The sequence below is a fragment of the Candoia aspera genome, chromosome 2, assembly GCF_035149785.1.
Source record: "Candoia aspera isolate rCanAsp1 chromosome 2, rCanAsp1.hap2, whole genome shotgun sequence".
Classification (NCBI taxonomy): domain Eukaryota; kingdom Metazoa; phylum Chordata; class Lepidosauria; order Squamata; family Boidae; genus Candoia; species Candoia aspera.
The window spans coordinates 61544856-61564129 of NC_086154.1; the positions used below are offsets into that span (position 1 = coordinate 61544856).

Sequence of the window (19274 nt, forward strand, 5' to 3'; positions counted from 1 at the left end):
GAGGCCAAAGAATCAACAGGCTCATCAGAATTCCTCCTCCTTGTTCCACTGCTTTGACTGAAAAAGTTGGGAGTGATGAGGGGCTCCAAGAAAACGAAAGATGACAGCGAATTACATAGAGCTACTTGGAATTCAGTTCCCTATCAAGATCCGTAACTCTAAGTCTCTTTGGTAGAACAATTGCCATTCAGGGTGGGACAAGCATGACTCCTATGCCCAGTACATTACTGCAAAGGACCATATATATTTGACCCTAGCTACGCAAGCTCCTTACAGGCAAATTTCTTAGATCAAAGCCCAACACCTATTCTATAAGGTTTCATTAAATAAATATTTGTCCTTATTGAACCTCCTGAGTCTGTATCAGACTTCCATGTTAAAGAAAAGGTGATATCAAGCTCCTTCCTTATTAAATGACAAGGTCATGGTATCCAGTTCCAACTATTATAAAGGCAAGGATGCAGCAACATTATCCCTGCTATATCTATATAGCTCAGTTTCAACGTGTAACATTTTCAGTGCTGTCCCTGGTCTTTGGAGGAAGGAAGAAACAGCCATAGATAGCACATACTGTGCTGTCATTCACACACAACTTTACCTCCAGGACCTCCTGTTTTTGCCCCATTTCCAAGTAACAGGTGAGAATAGCTTTATACTTCCCAGAAGGAGACATTCTAGTCAGCAGCCTGTAGTAAGAGAGAAAAAAAGGAGCAGCATAAACGGGAGAGCCAGCTTGGAGGCAGTTTAGTAGAGAAACACACAGGTAAGCTTATTCCTTTCTATCTACTTTAGGGATCCTCGGGGGAGAGAATTCATGGCTGATGCCTATGCAATCCTATGATCCTCACCACCTCTGGCTGAAGGATTTCGGTTAGCTAGGAAAGCCCTTTGCTGTGAACTTGAAGTGGAACCTGTTGTAGTCAGCAGGAATTGGGCTTGTACAACATGCAACTAAGCGTGTATGCAGCTGATGGCAGGGAGGACTAAGACCTCAGCTCACCACTTTGAACTCTATTACCCATCTTCATGGTTAAGAAAAGATAAATATCCTTACTCCAATAACTATTCTACTGTGCCTGGTTAAGCACAAACCAAGCTGTGGCCACGTTATTTGAGGGACCACCTTACTCCCACTGTTTCTATCCATCCTTTTAGGTCAGGTAGGAGCCTGTACTTTGGGTGCTCTGGGTACTTTTAATCTTTGTCAGCCAACCAGAGTTCCATTTGTGAGATGGGTGGCCATATAAACTGATTTAATAAATAAAATAAAATAAAATAAACTAAGCTGGGCCAGAACTTCTAAAGCAGTGTTCCTCAACCTTGGCAACTTTAAGCTGTGTGGACAATGCTCGCTGGGGAAATGTGGGAATTGAAGTCCACACAGCTTAAAATTGCCAAGGTTGAGGAACACTGTTCTAAAGCATGATATAGATATGAGGGAAAGTAGATGTCATACATACTGATTATGAATCTCAGCTGGCACACCAATAGGAATAACTGAGACAATTGCTCTACCATCACTGTGCAGGATATATTGGCGACTGAACAGCAACTGCTGATGGCGCTCCAGGTCTGGTTGGTACCACTCTGCAGAAAAGAAGGAAGTTGAGTGAGAAAGCTCATGCTTGCCCAGTTCCCTGGTATATAATATTGCCATCTTTGAAGTGACTAATGGATAGATGGGAAAGGAGGGAAACGCATATCATCCAAAAAAAAAAAGGGAGGGGGGCAGAAATTGGCACGAAAAAAGATATGCTAAAGTTAATGTAAAAGACAGCAGTTAACTGCATGAGATATAATTTTGGGAAGCTTACTTTCCAGAGATACAATTCATATCTCAATTTTTTGTTTAGATAAGTCATTTAACTTTTAAAGGTCTATGGCAATTCCATGACTTATTATGATACTTTCTCATTTATATTTGATTATTTAATATTTTTACACTTTAAAATTTTCTGAGTTCAAATATATTTTTGAAAAGTAATGTGATAGCTGTACACAGAACACATCATGCGACATGCTGGGCTTGAGGAATCCAAGGCTGGAGTTAAAATCGCTGGAAGAAACATTAACAATCTCAGATATGCAGATGATACCACTTTGATGGCTGAAAGCGAAGAGGAACTGAGGAGCCTTACGATGAAGGTGAAAGAAGAAAGTGCAAAAGCTGGCTTGCAGCTAAACCTCAAAAAAAACCAAGATTATGGCAACCAGCTTGATTGATAACTGGCAAATAGAGGGAGAAAATGTAGAAGCAGTGAAAGACTTTGTATTTCTAGGTGCGAAGATTACTGCAGATGCTGACTGCAGTCAGGAAATCAGAAGGCGCTTAATCCTTGGGAGAAGAGCAATGACAAATCTTGATAGAATAGTTAAGAGCAGAGACATCACACTGACAACAAAGGTCCGCATCGTTAAAGCAATGGTGTTCCCGGTAGTAACATATGGCTGCGAGAGCTGGACCATAAGGAAGGCTGAGAGAAGGAAGATCGATGCCTTTGAACTGTGGTGTTGGAGGGAAATTCTGAGAGTGCCTTGGACTGCAAGAAGATCAAACCAGTCCATACTCCAAGAAATAAAGCCAGACTGCTCACTTGAGGGAACGATATTAAAGGCAAAACTGAAATACTTTGGCCACATCATGAGAAGACAGGACACCCTGGAGAAGATGCTGATGCTAGGGAGAGTGGAAGGCAAAAGGAAGAGGGGCCGACCAAGGGCAAGATGGATAGATGATTTTCTAGAGGTGACGGACTCGTCCCTGGGGGAGCTGGGGGTGTTGATGACCGACAGGAAGCTCTGGCGTGGGCTGGTCCATGAAGTCACGAAGAGTCAGAAGCGACTAAACGAATAAACAACAACAATGTGATAGCACACTTAGAAACATGACACAGTTATGATTGATTGATGATGTGCCATCAAGTCAGTGTTGACTCAGTGCCCACATCAATAGATTTTCTCCAGAAGGTACTGCCCACAATAGGTCTTCCAATGGTGCACCCACTGCTGCTTGAATTAGGTCCATCCACCTTGCTGCTGGTCATCCTCTTCTCCTTTTTTCTTCCACCTCTCCCAGCATTCTCCTGAGCAGTGTTTCTCAACCTAGCAACTTTAAGATGTGTGGACTTCAACTCCCAGAATTCCCCAGCCAGCACTGGCTGGGGAATTCTGAGAGTTGAAGTCCACACATCTTAAAGTTGCTAGGTTGAGAAACACTGCTCCAGAGACTAGCTGCCTATTCATCAGTTTGGCCTTGTGCCAGCCCATCTTCCCCTCCCTTTGAAAAATGCTAAAAGTACTACAAATTCCTTACCTCGTCCGTGGTTAGTTCAAGAAAGCTGGCAAACTGAGGGAACCAGAAAGCAACCCCGCTCCCTTCCCAACATAAACTACTCTGAGGGTCCTGGACCAGCGGAGCAAGAAACGGGGGCTCTAGCGAACTGGCTCACCCGTGTAGAGGGGCAGGCACTTGGCGCCACAACGGGCAGCAACCTCGGCTCCGACGCTGGCATACGTTATCGATGGAAAGCGGCTCAGTTCCTGGTACAGGGGCCCGATTCGGCCTAAGCCCTCTGGCAGCTGGAGAGAGAACAAGCAAGTGACCAAGGGCAGCAGCGACGTGCGCCAGCAGTTGGGGGCACCCACTCAGGAGCTGCTTCCCCGTTTCTTCTTCCCCATCCGGGGACGCAGGGGGGCCAGCTCTCCCTCCCACCCACCCCTTCTCAAAGTCGTCCTACCGCTTCTCTTGCGCATCCCGAGTTGCAAGCCATAAGGCCCCTTTCCTCCACCCACCCCAAAACCCACGCAAGCTCTGGGGGAGCGAGAGCCGGCGAACCATGCGGGTCCGCCCACCCCCAGAAAGGCCAACGCTGCAGTGCAACAGCGGGCACGAGGTGAGGGAGAGCCGCAGTGATTGGCTCCGCCAGCTGGTGAAGGCGGGACCAGCACTACCACGCCCGTTTTCCTTGCAGCCTGCGGGCAGAGCGCGAGTTTGACCCTATAGCCTGCGGCCCTTCGTTGCTTTCCCCGCCGCCGCGTCTTCTGCTGCAGGTGCCCAACCTACATGACCAAGCGCGGATATTTTGCTTCCCGGGTCATTCACACAATTCGCCCACCGCTTGCCAAAACAGCAAAACACGGGAATGGGCGGAGGAGGACGTGCCGGTCTTGACGGGCGAACTGAAGGCGGAGAGGAAACGTAGAGCAATTTCCCCCTCCCGCGTACAGCGTACAGCCAGCGGTGTGGCTAGTATGTGTTTCAGCGTGTCATGCGAACCTGAAAAGCTGGAGTGGAGTAAGTTAACTATGGGGGCGGGGCGATGTGCAAGCACGCGATGTGGTTTTTGTGAGAACAGGAAAAAATAAAATGGGCCTGCTTAAAAAAAAAAGCAGCGGCCTTGGGAATAGGACCACCATAAACTCTGATGAAAAACCAGCATTCATTCAATAGGTAAGCTGATGCTGATTTTTTTGGCTTTTCCTTTTTGAATTAATTTTCAGGCCAGCTGCTTGCAGGTGTATCCATTTTAGTTCAGCCAGTTACAGTAAAGCACTCTAGAAGCTGTTCAGACAGAAGAGGAGGAAATACTTTCAATAAAGATGGAGGCTTGAGGCTAAATTCAGTTATGGAGAATATAAATTGCATATCCCCAATCCCATGTTGTGTTCATTACTCAATCAAAGGAAACCTTGCATATCCATCTGCATTTGAGTATTCATTATATATGCTGTATATGTGTATGTATGACACACTCCTCCCAGCTAGGTTGCCCACACTAACACCACAGTGTTGCATCCTCTTCAACACATTTCCTTTTGCCAGAAAAGTAAACAGTCCAGGAAATATCCAGTCCTGGAAGCAAGTGGTAAGGGCCAAGCAGTTATTTCAATAAAAATGTCAATGAAACTTCATTTACAGCAGATTCTTACAATTCATGGCCTGTAATAAATTAGTGCAGCATTGCTAAAAACAAAAAATAAAGCAGTGCAGAGTGAAACAACACAATACAGGAGATTCAAGTCCTTGTTCAGATCACTGGCCTTTGGTAAATCAGAAACTATCCTATGAGGGAGTATATTTTAATTTAACCATTCCTTCAGATGTAAAAAATGGCAACATAAAGAGAATAAATAACATGTTATTTTCTCAATTAACTTCCTTTAAATAATTCTCTGTGCACAAAGATCTGTGATGTCCTATTTCACATGAGAAAAAATAACATGCATATTCAGAAGCAATCCCACTGTGTTAAAAAGGTTTGTTACTAGGTATTAGTGCACAGGATTGCAGTGACAGCAATCTTTTAGGCTGGTAGTGGATTATTTTTCTTTCCAGACAACCCTTAACATGCTGTGACTTATTACTACAGCTATGAAAGTTCACTGTCAAATAGAATCATAGAATCAGATCTGGAAAGGAGCAAAGAGGTCATCTAGTCCAATCCCCTGCTGAGTCCTGGATCCACAACAGTATGTGACAGATGAGCTTCTAACTACTGTTTGAAGACCCCTAGTGGAGAACTTACCACTGGCTGACAGCTCATACAATCAGGAAGTTCTTCCTGATGTCTAGCCTGAACCTGCTTCATTGTAGTTTTAACCCTTGGCTCTGGTCCTGCCCTCTGGGGCGACAGAGTATAAACTGATTCCCTTGTCTGTGAGATAACCCTTCAGATATCTGAAGGCTGTCATAACTTCCCTTAGTTGTCCCTCTGCAAGTTAAATGTGGGCTTGGTTTCCAGATCCTTCACCATCTTGATAGCCCTCCTCTGAACTTGCTTCTACTTGTCACTGTGCTGTTTGAATTATGGTGCTCAAAACTGGACACAGTACTCCAAATGGGTTTTGACAAGGGCAGAGGAGAGTGGAACAGTTACTTCCTATGGTCTGGACTGTGTTCCTGTTAACGCACTCTGAGATAGCATTTGCCTTTTTAGTAGCTGCATCACACTGCTGGCTCCTGATTAGCTTGTGGTCAACAAGTACATCCAGATCCCTTTCACATGTACTACCAAATCAGGTCTCTCCAATCCAAGCCATCAATAAACTTCATTTTATAAATCATAATTTCATCCTTTAAATTTCAAGTTACTGGTATTACATCTCTTCAAAATACTGCATTCCAATCATTCCCAATCTAAGTATTTATCCTAGATAATTTGGTTTTTCTGAAGTTAATAAAAGACATCTCAAGAATATATTCTGCAGCTTGATTTTTGAAATCCATTCTTTTCAGTTTAGCTTGAATGACTTAAATGAAATCCAGAGATTCTATTAACATCTAATGGGGATATTTATCAGCGCTCCAATATTTGACCATTCTGAACAGTACCCTAAAGGTGGAATTATTGGTAAAGTGCTAGATTTGGCAAAACGGTAAGGCCAGTGTAGCTTCTCTCTCTAGCACAACTGAGATGGCCTAGAGGATGATGCATACAAGACATTGTTATATGCCTATTCACACTTTGGAGACTAGGAATCAGAGTACCAATCAGCTACTAGAGGCTCTTTGAAATTGAAGAGACTTGAATTTCTGTTAGCTGGCCTCATCTAAAAGGAGTAAGCTTCTGTAATCATTACTTCAAGTGCTGGAGAAGCCAGAGTGCAATATTCATGAAACCATCTGCCTCAGCCTCCACACTGGATAGTGCATGGTTATCACCTGGATACCACAGCATCCTAGAAAGATAGAGACAAAGGCATTAGCTAATATACAGTTACACTGCTGACATCTCCATCATCATCTCAGCCCCATCTTCTGCCCAGATTATCACTTTATTTTCTTTATTTTCCCAGTTGCATATATTTCCATTCTTTTTGGCCGCATAAAACCCTATAGTAGGCCCCCATTCTTTGCATTTCTACCTAAGATGCTTACCGGGTGGGAACACCCCTGGACTTAAGTGCACGGTAATATTCCAAGCCTTGCTTGGGGGGAACACGTCTATCTTCTTCTCCAATCATTAAGAGAACTGGTGCCTGAACCTAAGGGAAAAAAATGCAAGATGGAAATCAGAACACTGATACTAAGTAGAAAAAAATATGGGGATCTGAGAGTAATGGATATACAAAAATGGAGGAAAGGATGTGGTATACCTTGTCAACATACTGCATAGGTGAATGAAGCAACATCTTTGTCCAGTGTTCAGGAACTGGGAGAGCAGCTTGGTCATAGGGTAACCCAACTTCAGTCAAGCACCTAGAAAAAGCCACAGAGCAAGCATCAGTAATGACAGCATCTGCTCAAAAGTGAGAACATAGTTGTTCAGAAATACTCACCAATCAGGGATATCGGTGCTTCCAATCATGGAGGCCATATTGACCACAGGATTCCTGGCCACACAGGCTTTGAAAGTGTCAGGGTATTGGCCAATGAGATGACAAGATAAGAAACCTCCATGAGATCCTCCAAGCAAAGCTACTCTCTTTGGATCCAGAGGTTCTTCCTGTAGCATCTGCTGTATACAAAACTACAAGGAAAAGAAAAGGTTTACAATGACTAAGGGAGTAAATGGACTACAGCATCCTGAATAGACACTTGGACAAAGGAACCCACTCCAAATGTTTCACAGAGTTCTGATAGGACTATGTCACCTCAACGTGTCCCTTGGAAAGGAGAAATTATATTTGGATAGACTCTTGTGTTAAAATTGCCTGGTCTTGTATATATAAAAACAAATATATTACAGACATCTTTGGAAGAGATAACTGCCCCGTAAGAACTCCACGCTTACTCTACTGAGAATCTGATCAATGGAATATAAGGTACCATGCTCCTTGGAGCGAGCTGAATCTCCTTCCTGCTATCTATATAAATATCTATAACTATCTATATTTCTCCATCTAGTGAAGGTTTCCAACACCCTTGTTAGAAATGGAGGAAGGGACTTCTTACCTGCACATCTTTGACATCCTGGGTACCCACATTTCCTGGTAGTGAATCCACACTATCCTGGCCAAAGCCCAAAGATCCTCGGTAATTCACTTAAAGGGAAGGAAAGCATAATATTAAAGTGGCCAACCTTTCTCTGGTTTCAAACTCAGCATGAGGAGTTATGATTTGCCTTAATCAGATTTCATTACATTGAAGGATACCTCCTCTAATGTCAGAAGCTCTGGATTTTACTATCGGAATTAGCCTTGACATAGCTCCAGTGTCAAGACTCCAGTTTCTTGTGAATATGATTGTGTGGCTGAGACTGCTAGGATGTTAAGTCCATGCACATCTGGAAGCACCAGGTTGGGGAAGGTTGCCTTTCTAAAACAATCTTCAGGTCAGGAGTTCTGAATTGAATATCACACCACTACAGTCTATCACTGCTTGTTTAAGGGAGATCAGGTGGCTGCCCAGGCCATGTGCCTCTGACTACAGTGCTTATGCTTGATAACCCAGCTGACATCTTGGTGTCTGAAAGTGATTATTACCCACCCAGTAGCACAGCAAATCCCATCCGACACAGCACTGCTGGATACAGTGTCCAGGTGGTGGTGAACACTGAATGTGGGCCTCCTGCCAGGAAAAAGAACAATGGAGTCAGAATCAGATGAATGGTGAGGGAAATCGATCAATCTATCTAATTTATGTAGCCACCCATCTCACAAAACAAATGACTCTGGGAGGCATACAACAGGCTAAAACAATTAATAAATACCTAAAACCATTGTAATTATTATTAAAAACTTTAAAAACTATAAAGACAAAGCTAAAACAGAAAAGAGTAGACGAAGGGATGTTAATAATAATGGAGCCATCTCACTAGTTTACCTGTCCCCTGGGGTCCCCAGGACTGCTAGCATAACTAGGTCTTGAGGGACCTTCAGAAGCTCAGAAGTGATGAGGTCATCCTCACCTCGGGGGGAGAAGATTCCACCATGCAAGCACAACAGCAGAAAAGACCCATTGCCTAGGGCCTGCCAAATCTACTGAATGACATTACAGTACCTGTGTAAGGAACAAGACAAGAAACTTACCATGTGGTGACACCACTAATGGAAGCTTGGTTTTCTCTGGTACCTGAGTGGGCTTGAGTAGTATGGCTTCAAAATCCAGACCTCCTGTGAATACAGGTAATAATTTTCAGGTCAAGGAAAATCACTACCAAGGTCCCTCAAATTTTTCTCTAGAAAACCAACTCAAATTGAAGCATAAAAATGACAGCTGGTTAAATTGGTCCAAAATTTCCTCTCAGGATACTCACTATACTGGGGATTGTCTTGATCTGGAGAAGGCTGCAGAATATGGACACTCCAACTGATACCTTGAATGGGGCTGGTTTCTTCCAGACACACCCAGTTCACTTCTGCTTCCTTGCCTGCAGGAGGCAGGAAAGCTACCATCTGCAGCAAGAGGAAATATTAACTGAAATTAAGAGATATCCAGCACTAGATCCTATGTTATTTGATCTATAATATTTAGATATGCAGGGATTAAACTGATGTTGGATAGAAAGCCCTTAAATATCATTTTATTCATGATATTTAAGCTGCAAGTATTGAAATTGGAACCATATGAAGGATTTCAGACATAGGTTCCTTTGCTAAATGTCTAGCCACATGGAACTTACAAGCATAGGAGGAGAGTTAGGAGTGGAGAATCTGGCCACCATCAGATCTCTGTCAATGGTGAGCAGTACCCAGCTTCCAAGAGAAGAACCTAGTTTAGGAAAGGAAAAAAAGTCAGTTTCTGCTTGTGTAACTTCCTTATTCAAGCAAGATAAGGAAAGCTTGATACTTACCTTTGGTGAGTGAACACACACTTCTCGATGCTGTATCCACCACAATCAGCTCCTAGAGGAAAAAGCAGCATATGAAGGATCTACTGTACATATAGCTGTACCTGGGGATGGCTAGCACCCTAGAGTGACTTCTGATGGACCTGCTATACTCACGGTCTGATAAAGAGTTCTTACCCATCTAGATTCCATCACATTCTTACTTTTATTGTATTTATAACTCTTCTGGTTTTTAATTCTATTTTATTGTAAACCACCCAGAGTCCCTCCTTGGGAGGGAGATGGGCGGTGATAAAATTTGATAAATAAATACATTTCCCATACAACATTTATACCAAATTAAACGTGTGAGAATTGTACAGAAGAGAAAGAAAAAGACAACAGATGCCAGGATCCACATAACACTCAGGACCTCTCTACAGATGTTTTTATGCCACTATAATCCTAGATCAGTTTGGAGACCTCCATGTGACTTTCAGTTTAGATTCCAACACTTAAGAAATCCCCTATCTGGAAGAGCCTTTAGGTTACCCAGATCCAGAATTCAGTTTGTTCAAAATACTCTTGGCAGCTTAACGATCCAGCAGTATCCTTACCTGCCTGCTGCGCTGGGTTGTGTCCAGCACAGCTCTTTGACTGTCTGCTGCCCAGCAATGCTCAGGCAGTGCTGTGCTATAGATTCCAGCAAACCCACCTGCAAGAGAGCAGATTCATGCAAGCAGCGGTTGTCTTTTTGAAGCTAGACAGAGAGGTTGCACTGGGAACCATATTCCACCAGAACCCCGAAATCTTATTAAAAGTTCTGTATTCTACATACTCAGAATAGAGATGGGCAGGTCTTCACAAATCCCCTTTTGTTTACCAACTTTTAAATCTGGCATTTTGCATTTTTTGAAAAAAAAAACCTTCCTCCCAAATTGGCTGATCCCAAAAAGAACTGCACTTATTAATGTATGAGATAGTAAGGGATTCTTTTCAGCTTTTGTTTTTAGAGAAAATCTGACACGCGTATGGGTTTGGTTTTATTTATTTCATAGATGTTTCTTTTTTTAAGCACTCGTAGACTGGCAATATAACTTTACCTGTTACGTGTTAACATGGTCAGTCCAGGAAGTGCCAGAGAAGGGAAGGAGCCTCTATGGAAAAAGCTCAGCACTACTATATCGGACTTTCTAAAGATTAAAAAAAAACCTGGGAGGAATACTGCAGCCATCCCTTGCATTAAAAAATGAATGCAATTCCCCAGCCACTAAATTATTTTTTGTTTTTGGAAGGTAGAATTAAGGGTATATTTTGTAGCTAGTGCTCCTCCTGTCACAGATTCCTCTGGAGCAAAAAATCCCAGAGGAATTATTTTACATTCACAGCTCAGATGTATCATTTGCATCCTACTACTCACCCTGGATCTGTCGAGGCACAATATCCACTATCACGGAAGTGAGCTTGGTGTACCAGTCATACTGAAAAAAGGTCAAAAGACGTTAGGCTGGGAGGTGGCAGGAACAACTTCCTAGCCTATATTTCACCTCCCGCTCCCAAATTAAGAAATGCCATGGAATGCCATGTTGCTAACCGCTAAGAATCAGAATAGACTGAGGTAGTGTATGAATGAGATGAGGAAATATATACAACAAATAAAGTGATATTGAAAAACTTCATAAAGCAATTGGCTTACATCCCTTGCAGCAAAAGATAATACCACTTCCATGTTTGGAAGATCAAGCAAAATTGCTCCAGGTAGAAACACCTGACCTCATTCTCCTTACTTTCATTACTGACTTCTGCCTCAGTTTCTCTCACAACGTTGCTGAAGAAGAAACTCTCCTAATCCATGACAACCATCCCTAACTCCCAGAAGTTCCTACTATAATCAAATCAGAGTAACTCAGGATCATTTGGAGCTCTGACTTACACACCAGGTTCGAATGCTTGAGACTAGAAAGAGCTGAAAAGTCCTGTATAAATTAAAGAGCCCTATGACTTGGCTGGATGCAGGAAGTCAGTCAGGTTACCTGAAATTGTTTTGTGCCAGTAGTTGAAGTTCAAAATCAGTGCTCACCATGCAGAGACGGCTGCACTGCTGATGAGGTCCAGAAGCCTGATTCTCCAAGTATACAATGCGACACTGGTCTGGGCTCAACCGTGGAGACCAAATGGCTTTGGTGTCATCGGACAACAGCTCTGTAATAGGAGGGGAAGTAATGATTTAAGAGAAATCACCACCAGAACGCACTGAGAGATAAGGAGGATTCCTGTACTTACCACATTGACCACCTGTCAGATCGACATGGAAAAGTGATGATCTGGGGGCAGAAGGGGAACAGGTGGTGGTGATGTAGGAAGGGATCATATAAGACTGGTCAGGAAAAGGGATGGAGAGACCCCATTCTTCTGGAATTAAGCTACTGTCTCATTCATCCCTTAGTCAGAAAGAGAAATATTCTGCCCCACCCAGCTGATTTCTTCTCCCCAAAATAGCAGAGTGATTATGATAATAGAAATGGGTAAGACTAGAATGAAAAATCATCCCCATGTACTCTAGGATGTTCTTTCATCACACTGAATGCCAATTATAGTCATTAAGATTATAATGTGCTTTCCCTCTGAATGCTATTTTGGAGAAAAACCAACACTGTACCTCAATTTAGACTTGTGAAAAAGGACCTCTATATTTTCCTGAGTTTATCTACTTAATGTTGGATTTTCTATACCTCTTGCAGTATAGTAAGTCAAGTCCGACTTGGATTCCTCCTCCGGTTTCTGAAATGAAACTCACCTGCGATTGATGCAGTGCTTCAAGCCTAGACGGAAAGGCTCATGATACCAGCCTGTGAATACCACTCCTGTGTCACCTGGAGTCCAGAAAGCCTTGAGGTAGAGAGAAGACAATGTCAAGTTTGAAGAGGTGGGCAAGGTTAAGGTTTTACTTGGGGGACAATGTTTCAGCATAGAAAGGCAGGGTAGCTTGAAAAAAAAAACAAAGAGCAATATTGGCACCAAGTGAACAGGAAACACAACCCATCCCTTTGGGAATTTGATACATCTGAAGCACGGGAGATTTGATTTAAGATGCCATTTCCAGAAAGATAGTTTCTCTGCCGTCCAAAGACTGTATCTTTCATTTTATTGTAGTGGTTGTAGCATAGCTGTTATATTCTTTGGAACAAGCTAGAGCAAGCATATATATATTCAGCCATAATTAGGCTGCAGGTAGTCAACCAACCCACACTCCAGGTGCTCTGTACTGACCTGCCCAGGTGAGATGTGTTCTGGAACACCTTCTAGCACAGAAACATTGTTGCTCTCAATGTCCAATACACACAGTACAGGGATACTCTTAGCCACCAGAGTTTCCCCCCAGTCTTCATAAAATACAAACTGCTCTCCCTGAGAAAAGCAGAAAAACAGCATAATAACAGAGCCCCGCTGAGATATGTGGCGTGCCAGCAAAAGGATTTTCACCTGTCTGGAAGATGGCCATGATGTGCAGTACTGATTCTAACTTTACATCTGTCAAGACCAAGAATGTTTTAAGGCATGTCCCATCCAAAGGGGAAGTAGTTGGGCATACCTTTCTTGTAAATGTAAAATTATTACAACAGGTCACAGCATTTTAGAGTAAACTGCTGTAGAGGATAGCTGCTCCTTCAGAACACTTCAAGATGCAAACATCAAATCCCCAAAGCATCACATTAAGGCTATTCTCATGGTGGGAAAAAGAATGTGCTGGAGGCTGACATCAAGTGCTGTGCACCCAGCAAGGAGCTAACTTTCAACCAAAAGAGCAGCCAACAGCATGAACACTTCTTAAGAGACTGGATGGATGCTCTCCAGAACTTGCAAATCAGGTCCCTGGCTGATTAAATGGCTTAAACAGCAAAGCACTCAAAAAGACATTCATTCGTTATTCAAATTCCTTTTATTATATTTTATTATATTTCTTTTATTATTCAAATTTATATTTCCGCCCATCTCCCCCCAAAAAGGGGGACTCTGGGTGGTTTACAATAAAATTGTAATACTCAAGTTATCAAGTTGCCTTTTGAGAGTTGGTTTGCACATTGATAAGTCAAGCAGCAGTTACTAAAAGAAAGAGCAGATGAAGGCAGCCCTGCATTCATAAAAGTGGCAGGTTTCAGTCTCTCCACTGTAAGGCTGTTAAGAAACTGGAAGAGAGTTTTGTCACTATAAATTGTCTATGTATGGAACCTCATTTGAAAATCAGGGATTTGCTTGAATGTTGTAGAACTTCCCTCTGATGAATATTACTAATCAGAGTCCTGAAAACTTGCTTTTGCATTAACTATTTCCTGGGCAGTTTGCTAAAAGGTCAGTGTGACACCCTTTCTAGATCAAGGAAAATGGAAATGCTGGCTTGCTGGGAAGCAGTAAAAGAGAATCCCCACCCCACCTTTATTGCTTTGTCTTGTTCAGTCTTGGTCAGTTCCTCTTCGGTGCTCAGCTCAGGGGCTCTGGGCTTAAAAAAAGACTCTCCCTTGGGACGTTTCTTTTCTGCCACGTAGAGAAGGTGAGTCTCTGAGTGTGACCAGGCCAAGCAGCCAAACTGATCTGGGAATGGAAAATCATACCTAGTAAACTCAAGCATATGAGTTTTCTTCCCTAAAGCAGCATCCCATTAGCTTCTTGCCCCCATCAGAAAACAGCTGCCTAGTAGGCATTGCTCTCAAATCTTTCTATCACCCAAACATGACTTTGGATTCTCCAAGCCTTCCCCAAATATAATGAAAGACTCAGGACTTTCTTTTCAGGATTAACCAAGCTCCTCCTCCTGCCAGTTGCCATTACCCTGAGCTGGTCTCTTGCCTCTTAGGAACTGAAACAGTTATCAGGAAACCTTACCGTCGTCATATACTTGGCCATGCTTCTCTAGAGCTGTTAGCTCAATGCTCTTCACCTTCCGGTTTTTTTCCCACACCTATGGAAGCAGAGACACTACAGTTTAATTTACAGAGCCTCTTCCTCACTGGAGCCGCTAATCCAGTGTTTCTCAACCTTGGCAACCTTAAGATGTGTGGACTTCAACTCCCAGAATTTCCCAGACACATAAACAGTTTCCTTTTCCTGCAAGGAAAATAAACCAAAGCCCCACAAGTCACAGCTGCTGCAGTGTTGCTTCCTCGGATAGAAGCAATGTAAGAATGTGATAAAAGCAGAAGGAGTGAAGGACCCCTATTTCTGCTGAGCAAACCTGAAGACCACGAAGCCTTACTGAGCAGGAAACAAAGGAGCGAAGCAGGCCAGCATACCTCCAGGAACTGTTTTTCCTCGCCTTTGCCACTGCTCGTCTTTCGCAGAACAGCTTTTTGAGTTCCACTCGGAGAATCCCGACTGAGCAGCCTAGGTGGGAAAGCAACATGGAAAGCATGTGCCTGGAGATTCAGATATCAATCAGTACCTGGTGAATAGCTCAGACAGAGCTACATTAGAGGTGGCTTCACAACAAATATATATTTATAAAATGTAATACTAAATAAAAATTAGTAAGTACAGAATCACAGAATGTGGATTACTCCAATGCAGTAGATGGAGCTTTTTTTGCTGCTAAGTGCACAGAAATCTGGCAATAGGTACTCACATCTATGCTGCAAAATGGGAGGATGGATCTACTTTCCTGGAACAGTAGCAGCCTATATAGAATCATAAAATCAGGGTGGAAGGGACCTGGGCATCTTCTAATCCGATCCCTTGCCCAGGGCGGGAATCCTCAGATCACCCCAGATAAATGGCTGTCCAATCTAAGTTACATATTCCACGTGTTCCTCGGGCCAGCAGACAGGAGAGGCAGGACAGGAGATGCAGAATAGACTTACTCTCCTTTGATTTCAGTGCAATTGCCTGAGGGGCCAGAATAGACGATGGATTGGCTGTCATGGAAAATGAGGTACTGATGGCAGAATTTCACATTTTCAGCTCTTCCCAAGTCCCGCTGTGACCACTCTGTAAATAGAGGTATTATTATTGTTCGATTTACATAAAGGGCTCCACTTCTGTCTAGTCTGTTACAACAGAAAAAAGTCTCTTCCACCGAATACTGAGAATCACTGCTTTCAGGTTGGATTCACACATTATACCAAGTCATCTAGAGATTTCCTTGGCTTAGGTTTGATGTATTATATGAACCTCCCAATGCAATTGGTAAGTCATGTGTTTTGATGAAATACGTTGTGTGATGTCACTCCATTATGCTTTATTTAATAAAACAGACCCTTTTTTAGTGCAATGGTCTAAAAAAGTCCACCGTCATCCAATAGGGGAAACACAAAGGAAATTATAGTTGTCAGTAAAGACCTATCCTTCTCCTTTTCTGTCTGTAATAGAAACTCCTACAGCTACTGTTTCTAAGTTTTTAATCTCTTGGGATCATCAGGGAAAGGAGAACAAGAGATGCCACTAAAACAGAGCCAGAAAAAACTAACGCTTATGTTTAGTCTTGTGATTTGCTTTGTATATGGGATTGAGGTCCCAATGTTACATTTGACTGATGATAATAACATTGCACAGTATACATCTAAATTCTATGGAGCCAAACATACACCCAGTGATGTAGGTACAACTTTGAAGAGCTTACCTGTATAAATGTTGCAATGTTTGCCACCGTATTGAGTTGTTACCTCAGGTCCAATACAAGCATGGGAAAGGGAAGGGAACTGGCTAAGTTCACGGTACAAAGCAGCTACTTCTTCTGTATCACTCAGCAACTATACATAAAAAAGGTTAAAAAATAAAGGACCATAATTGGGTGGGATGGCCTCAAGGAAAAAGCATCAGCAGCGTGTTTGCAATTAGCCATTTGCTCAAGTTAGCAATCAACAGTAAAGGAACAATCAAGAAATATGCCACAGACTAGCACTTGGTAGAGCAGCCATGAAGGCCTTGGAAAAATATTCAAATGCCATGATGTGTCTATACCCAGAAAGGTCAGAATTGTGCAAGCCATGGTATTCCCTGTGATACTCTATGGAAGTGAGAGTTGGACTTTGAAGAAGCAGGATAGGAAGAGTATTGAAGCCTTTGAACGCTGGTGTTGGGGAAGACTCCTGAGAATACTGTGGACAGCCAAGAAAACAAACCAATGTAACATTATATCTCTAAAATCAAACCATTCAATCATCAAAACCTAAAATCAAGGCTTAATTCTTTTGCGTTACAAGCAAATAGTCCAAGAGTGGCTTCCAGAGGGAAACAAATCTAGTTACAATGTTTTATCAATGCTGTCAGCTTAGCCATTTGTGCCAATTCCATCAACTTAATCATCTAGTCCTCCAATTAATAGTAAGAGATTAACTTTTAAGTACTTTTATACCTGTGCTGGAGAAGGTCAGAAGCTACTGGTCTGATACGCTTTTTTGCTTATTCCTGCACTGGTTTAGCTTTTCCTGTTTCTTTTTTAGACTTGTATTCTGCCGGTCCTGTGTTCTGCATTATGTGTCTTAATTATACCTTGAACAATTACTGATTAATTTAAAAAAAAAGAAAAAAGAAAACAAACCAATGGATCATCGAACAAATTAACCCAGAGTTCTCACTTGAGGCACAAATGGCCAGGCTCAAATTACCTTACTTCAGACACATTATGCGAAGACCCAGCTCTCTGAAGAAGGCTCTAGTGTTGGGAAAGGTGGAAAGAAAGAGAAGAGGATGACCAGCAGCAAGGTGGATGGACTCAGTTACAGTGACAATAAGCGCACCGATAGGAGACTTGAAAGAACAGGTTAGGGATAGATGGTCATGGATGAAATGTATGTGGTTGCCAGGAGTTCAAAATGACTTGATGGCACATAATCAAGTTATAAAAATGGTTTCTGAGTGAAAAGCAGGAATCAGGAAATGTATGAGCTGGGACCACTATGGCAGCTTGCAAGAGAGCACCCAGCAAGCTGGAGAGTGTTGGCTCTGGATGTAACAAGCTTTGGCCTTCCGCAGGACAAGAGGTTCTTTCTACCAGCAGTTCCTCTTTCCCCCTCCCAAGTCACTGGAATTATCCCCATGAAGTACAGAATTATATCTCTGCTGTAGATACAATACACTTGTTATCTTTTTGTAAATGCTGCATTCAAATGGAACTATCAACCTGAACCCTGATAGGAATTGTATAGGATGGAAGTAAAGCATGTGTGAGAATAAACAGAATACTCAATGCAGTGATTCTCAAACTGTGGTCTGTGGAGATCCACCACCTGGTCCACCACAGCTCCCCATTCACCATCCAGAGTTGCTCACCACCTTAGCCTGCTGCCCATCCACATTCACTACCAGTGAACTGGCCAGACCAAAGCCACTTGCCAACTCAGTCCCGCCTCACCTTATTCACTGTCAGGGACCACTGGATGAAAACTGTTTCACTGAAATGCACAAATAATAACAGAAGTAGTAATGGGACTACTAAAATTCCTAAATGATATTCTAGAGGTGACGGACTCGTCCCTGGGGGAGCTGGGGGTGTTGACGACCGACAGGAAGCTCTGGCGTGGGCTGGTCCATGAAGTCACAAAGAGTCGGAAGCGACTAAACGAATAAACAACGACAAAATTCCTAAAACTGGCAACAGTGGACAGGTCCTGAACTAGTTACCATATGTGCTGCTCTAAGAGGAGCAGGCAACCCCAAAAGAAAAGCGCAGACAACAAATATTTAAAGGGGGATTTCACTGAGCCAGAGACTGCAATCAGCAGGAGGTCAATTCAATTCATGACATCTTTATTCCTCTGAGGATAAAGACTGTTTAATGGCTATGAGAAGAGCCTTTTTTAAGGGAAAGGGAGACAAAACTGGCGCCCTCTCCATTGGTCAGTTTCCCGCTGAAAGCAGCCATCAAGGGAGGGGTGTCTTCCTTCCTGTAATCTGCACAGGGAGAGGTTTCACCTGTTGAACTGCCCGCTGTAGGATGTGAAGGAGGCACTGGAAGAGGGACCAGGACATGTTTCCCAGGAATAACACGGAAAGAGAGGCGAAGGGAAATGCCAGACCTCCCGCCCCCCAAACGGAGGAAAAGAGCTACTCCCGCAGTCCCACCCACGGCCTTGGGAGAAGAGCCAGAAAACGCGCAGCAGGGAGCCGCCCGCCGTTCACCGACACGCGCGTCCGCCCCCTGGCGATCCCTCACCAGGGACTCCATGGCCCTTCGGTCGTCGCCCCGATTCCCGAGAAGTCGCGGAAGCTCCAATTCGGTTCCCCTTGAGGAGGAGGAGCATCGCCTTTGAGCTGGGTTGTTATTATTGGCTCTAGGCCTGTCCGTCAAGTAGAGTCAGCCCGTAGAGGGGAGCTGGCCAGCTTTCTTCCACGCGGGGACGCCATTCAGCCCCAGCGGGCGAAGCGGCGGCTGGGTGGGCAGGGAGGTGCGGACTTTGGTTGATAGGTGTCACGCGGCAGCCTCATTTGTCCCGGCTCCGCTCGGAAGAGGAGCGGGGCTTACTTTTTTTCCCGAAGCCAAGGTCTTTTTCGACTGGGAAGCAAGCAAACCTTTAGCCGCTTAAACATCGGCTGTCAGTACGGCGCTTGGGAAATGCTAGGACTGTGAGGGTT

The 19274-nt window shown here is 43.4% G+C and overlaps 2 protein-coding genes across 6 annotated transcripts in view; both read right to left on the reverse strand.

The window, feature by feature from the left end:
• LOC134489345 (acylamino-acid-releasing enzyme-like) overlaps positions 1–3995 on the reverse strand; it is a 31180-nt gene extending 27185 nt beyond the window's left edge. For 2 of the 4 annotated variants that reach the window (XM_063291969.1, XM_063291971.1), the window contains exons 1-4: positions 3738–3987; positions 3450–3579; positions 1461–1587; positions 599–686 (exon numbers count right to left, since the gene is read on the reverse strand). In XM_063291969.1, the coding sequence (XP_063148039.1) occupies positions 599–686; positions 1461–1587; positions 3450–3579; positions 3738–3770 (378 nt within the window). In that variant the 5' untranslated portion in view covers positions 3771–3987. Of the gene's footprint in view, positions 1–598; positions 687–1460; positions 1588–3449; positions 3580–3737 lie in introns of all 4 variants that reach the window. The other 2 variants (XM_063291970.1, XM_063291968.1) reach the window with 2 other exon arrangements.
• A 927-nt stretch (positions 3996–4922) lies between these two features.
• Positions 4923–18953, reverse strand: LOC134489346 (acylamino-acid-releasing enzyme-like). Of its 2 annotated transcripts, none has more exons than XM_063291973.1 (22): positions 18856–18953; positions 16321–16450; positions 15563–15689; positions 14999–15089; positions 14592–14667; positions 14143–14300; positions 12981–13118; positions 12508–12599; positions 11994–12034; positions 11791–11912; positions 11131–11191; positions 10328–10425; positions 9735–9786; positions 9564–9652; positions 9198–9336; positions 8971–9054; positions 8429–8509; positions 7895–7983; positions 7279–7469; positions 7096–7198; positions 6878–6984; positions 4923–6678 (listed from the first exon to the last, which is right to left on the reverse strand). In XM_063291973.1, exons 1-22 carry the CDS (start codon positions 18865–18867, stop codon positions 6576–6578), a joined length of 2184 nt encoding a protein of 727 aa, XP_063148043.1. In that variant the 5' UTR covers positions 18868–18953; the 3' UTR covers positions 4923–6575. The 2 variants fall into 2 exon arrangements, with proteins under 2 accessions (XP_063148043.1, XP_063148042.1); XM_063291972.1 differs by lacking the exon at positions 18856–18953 and adding an exon at positions 18615–18686.
• Positions 18954–19274: the final 321 nt, after the last annotated feature.

Bases quoted from the DNA above. Each gene is read 5' to 3' on its own strand.
- LOC134489346 (XM_063291972.1), bottom strand. From the start codon at position 18,671: ATGTCCTGGTCCCTCTTCCAGTGCCTCCTTCACATCCTACAGCGGGCA. The intron at 15,690-16,320 runs GTAAGCTCTTCA...CTCTATTTACAG, and splicing joins ACATTGCAACATTTATACAG to AGTGGTCACAGCGGGACTTG. The intron at 10,426-11,130 runs GTGAGTAGTAGG...GCTCTCTTGCAG, and splicing joins TGTGCCTCGACAGATCCAGG to GTGGGTTTGCTGGAATCTAT.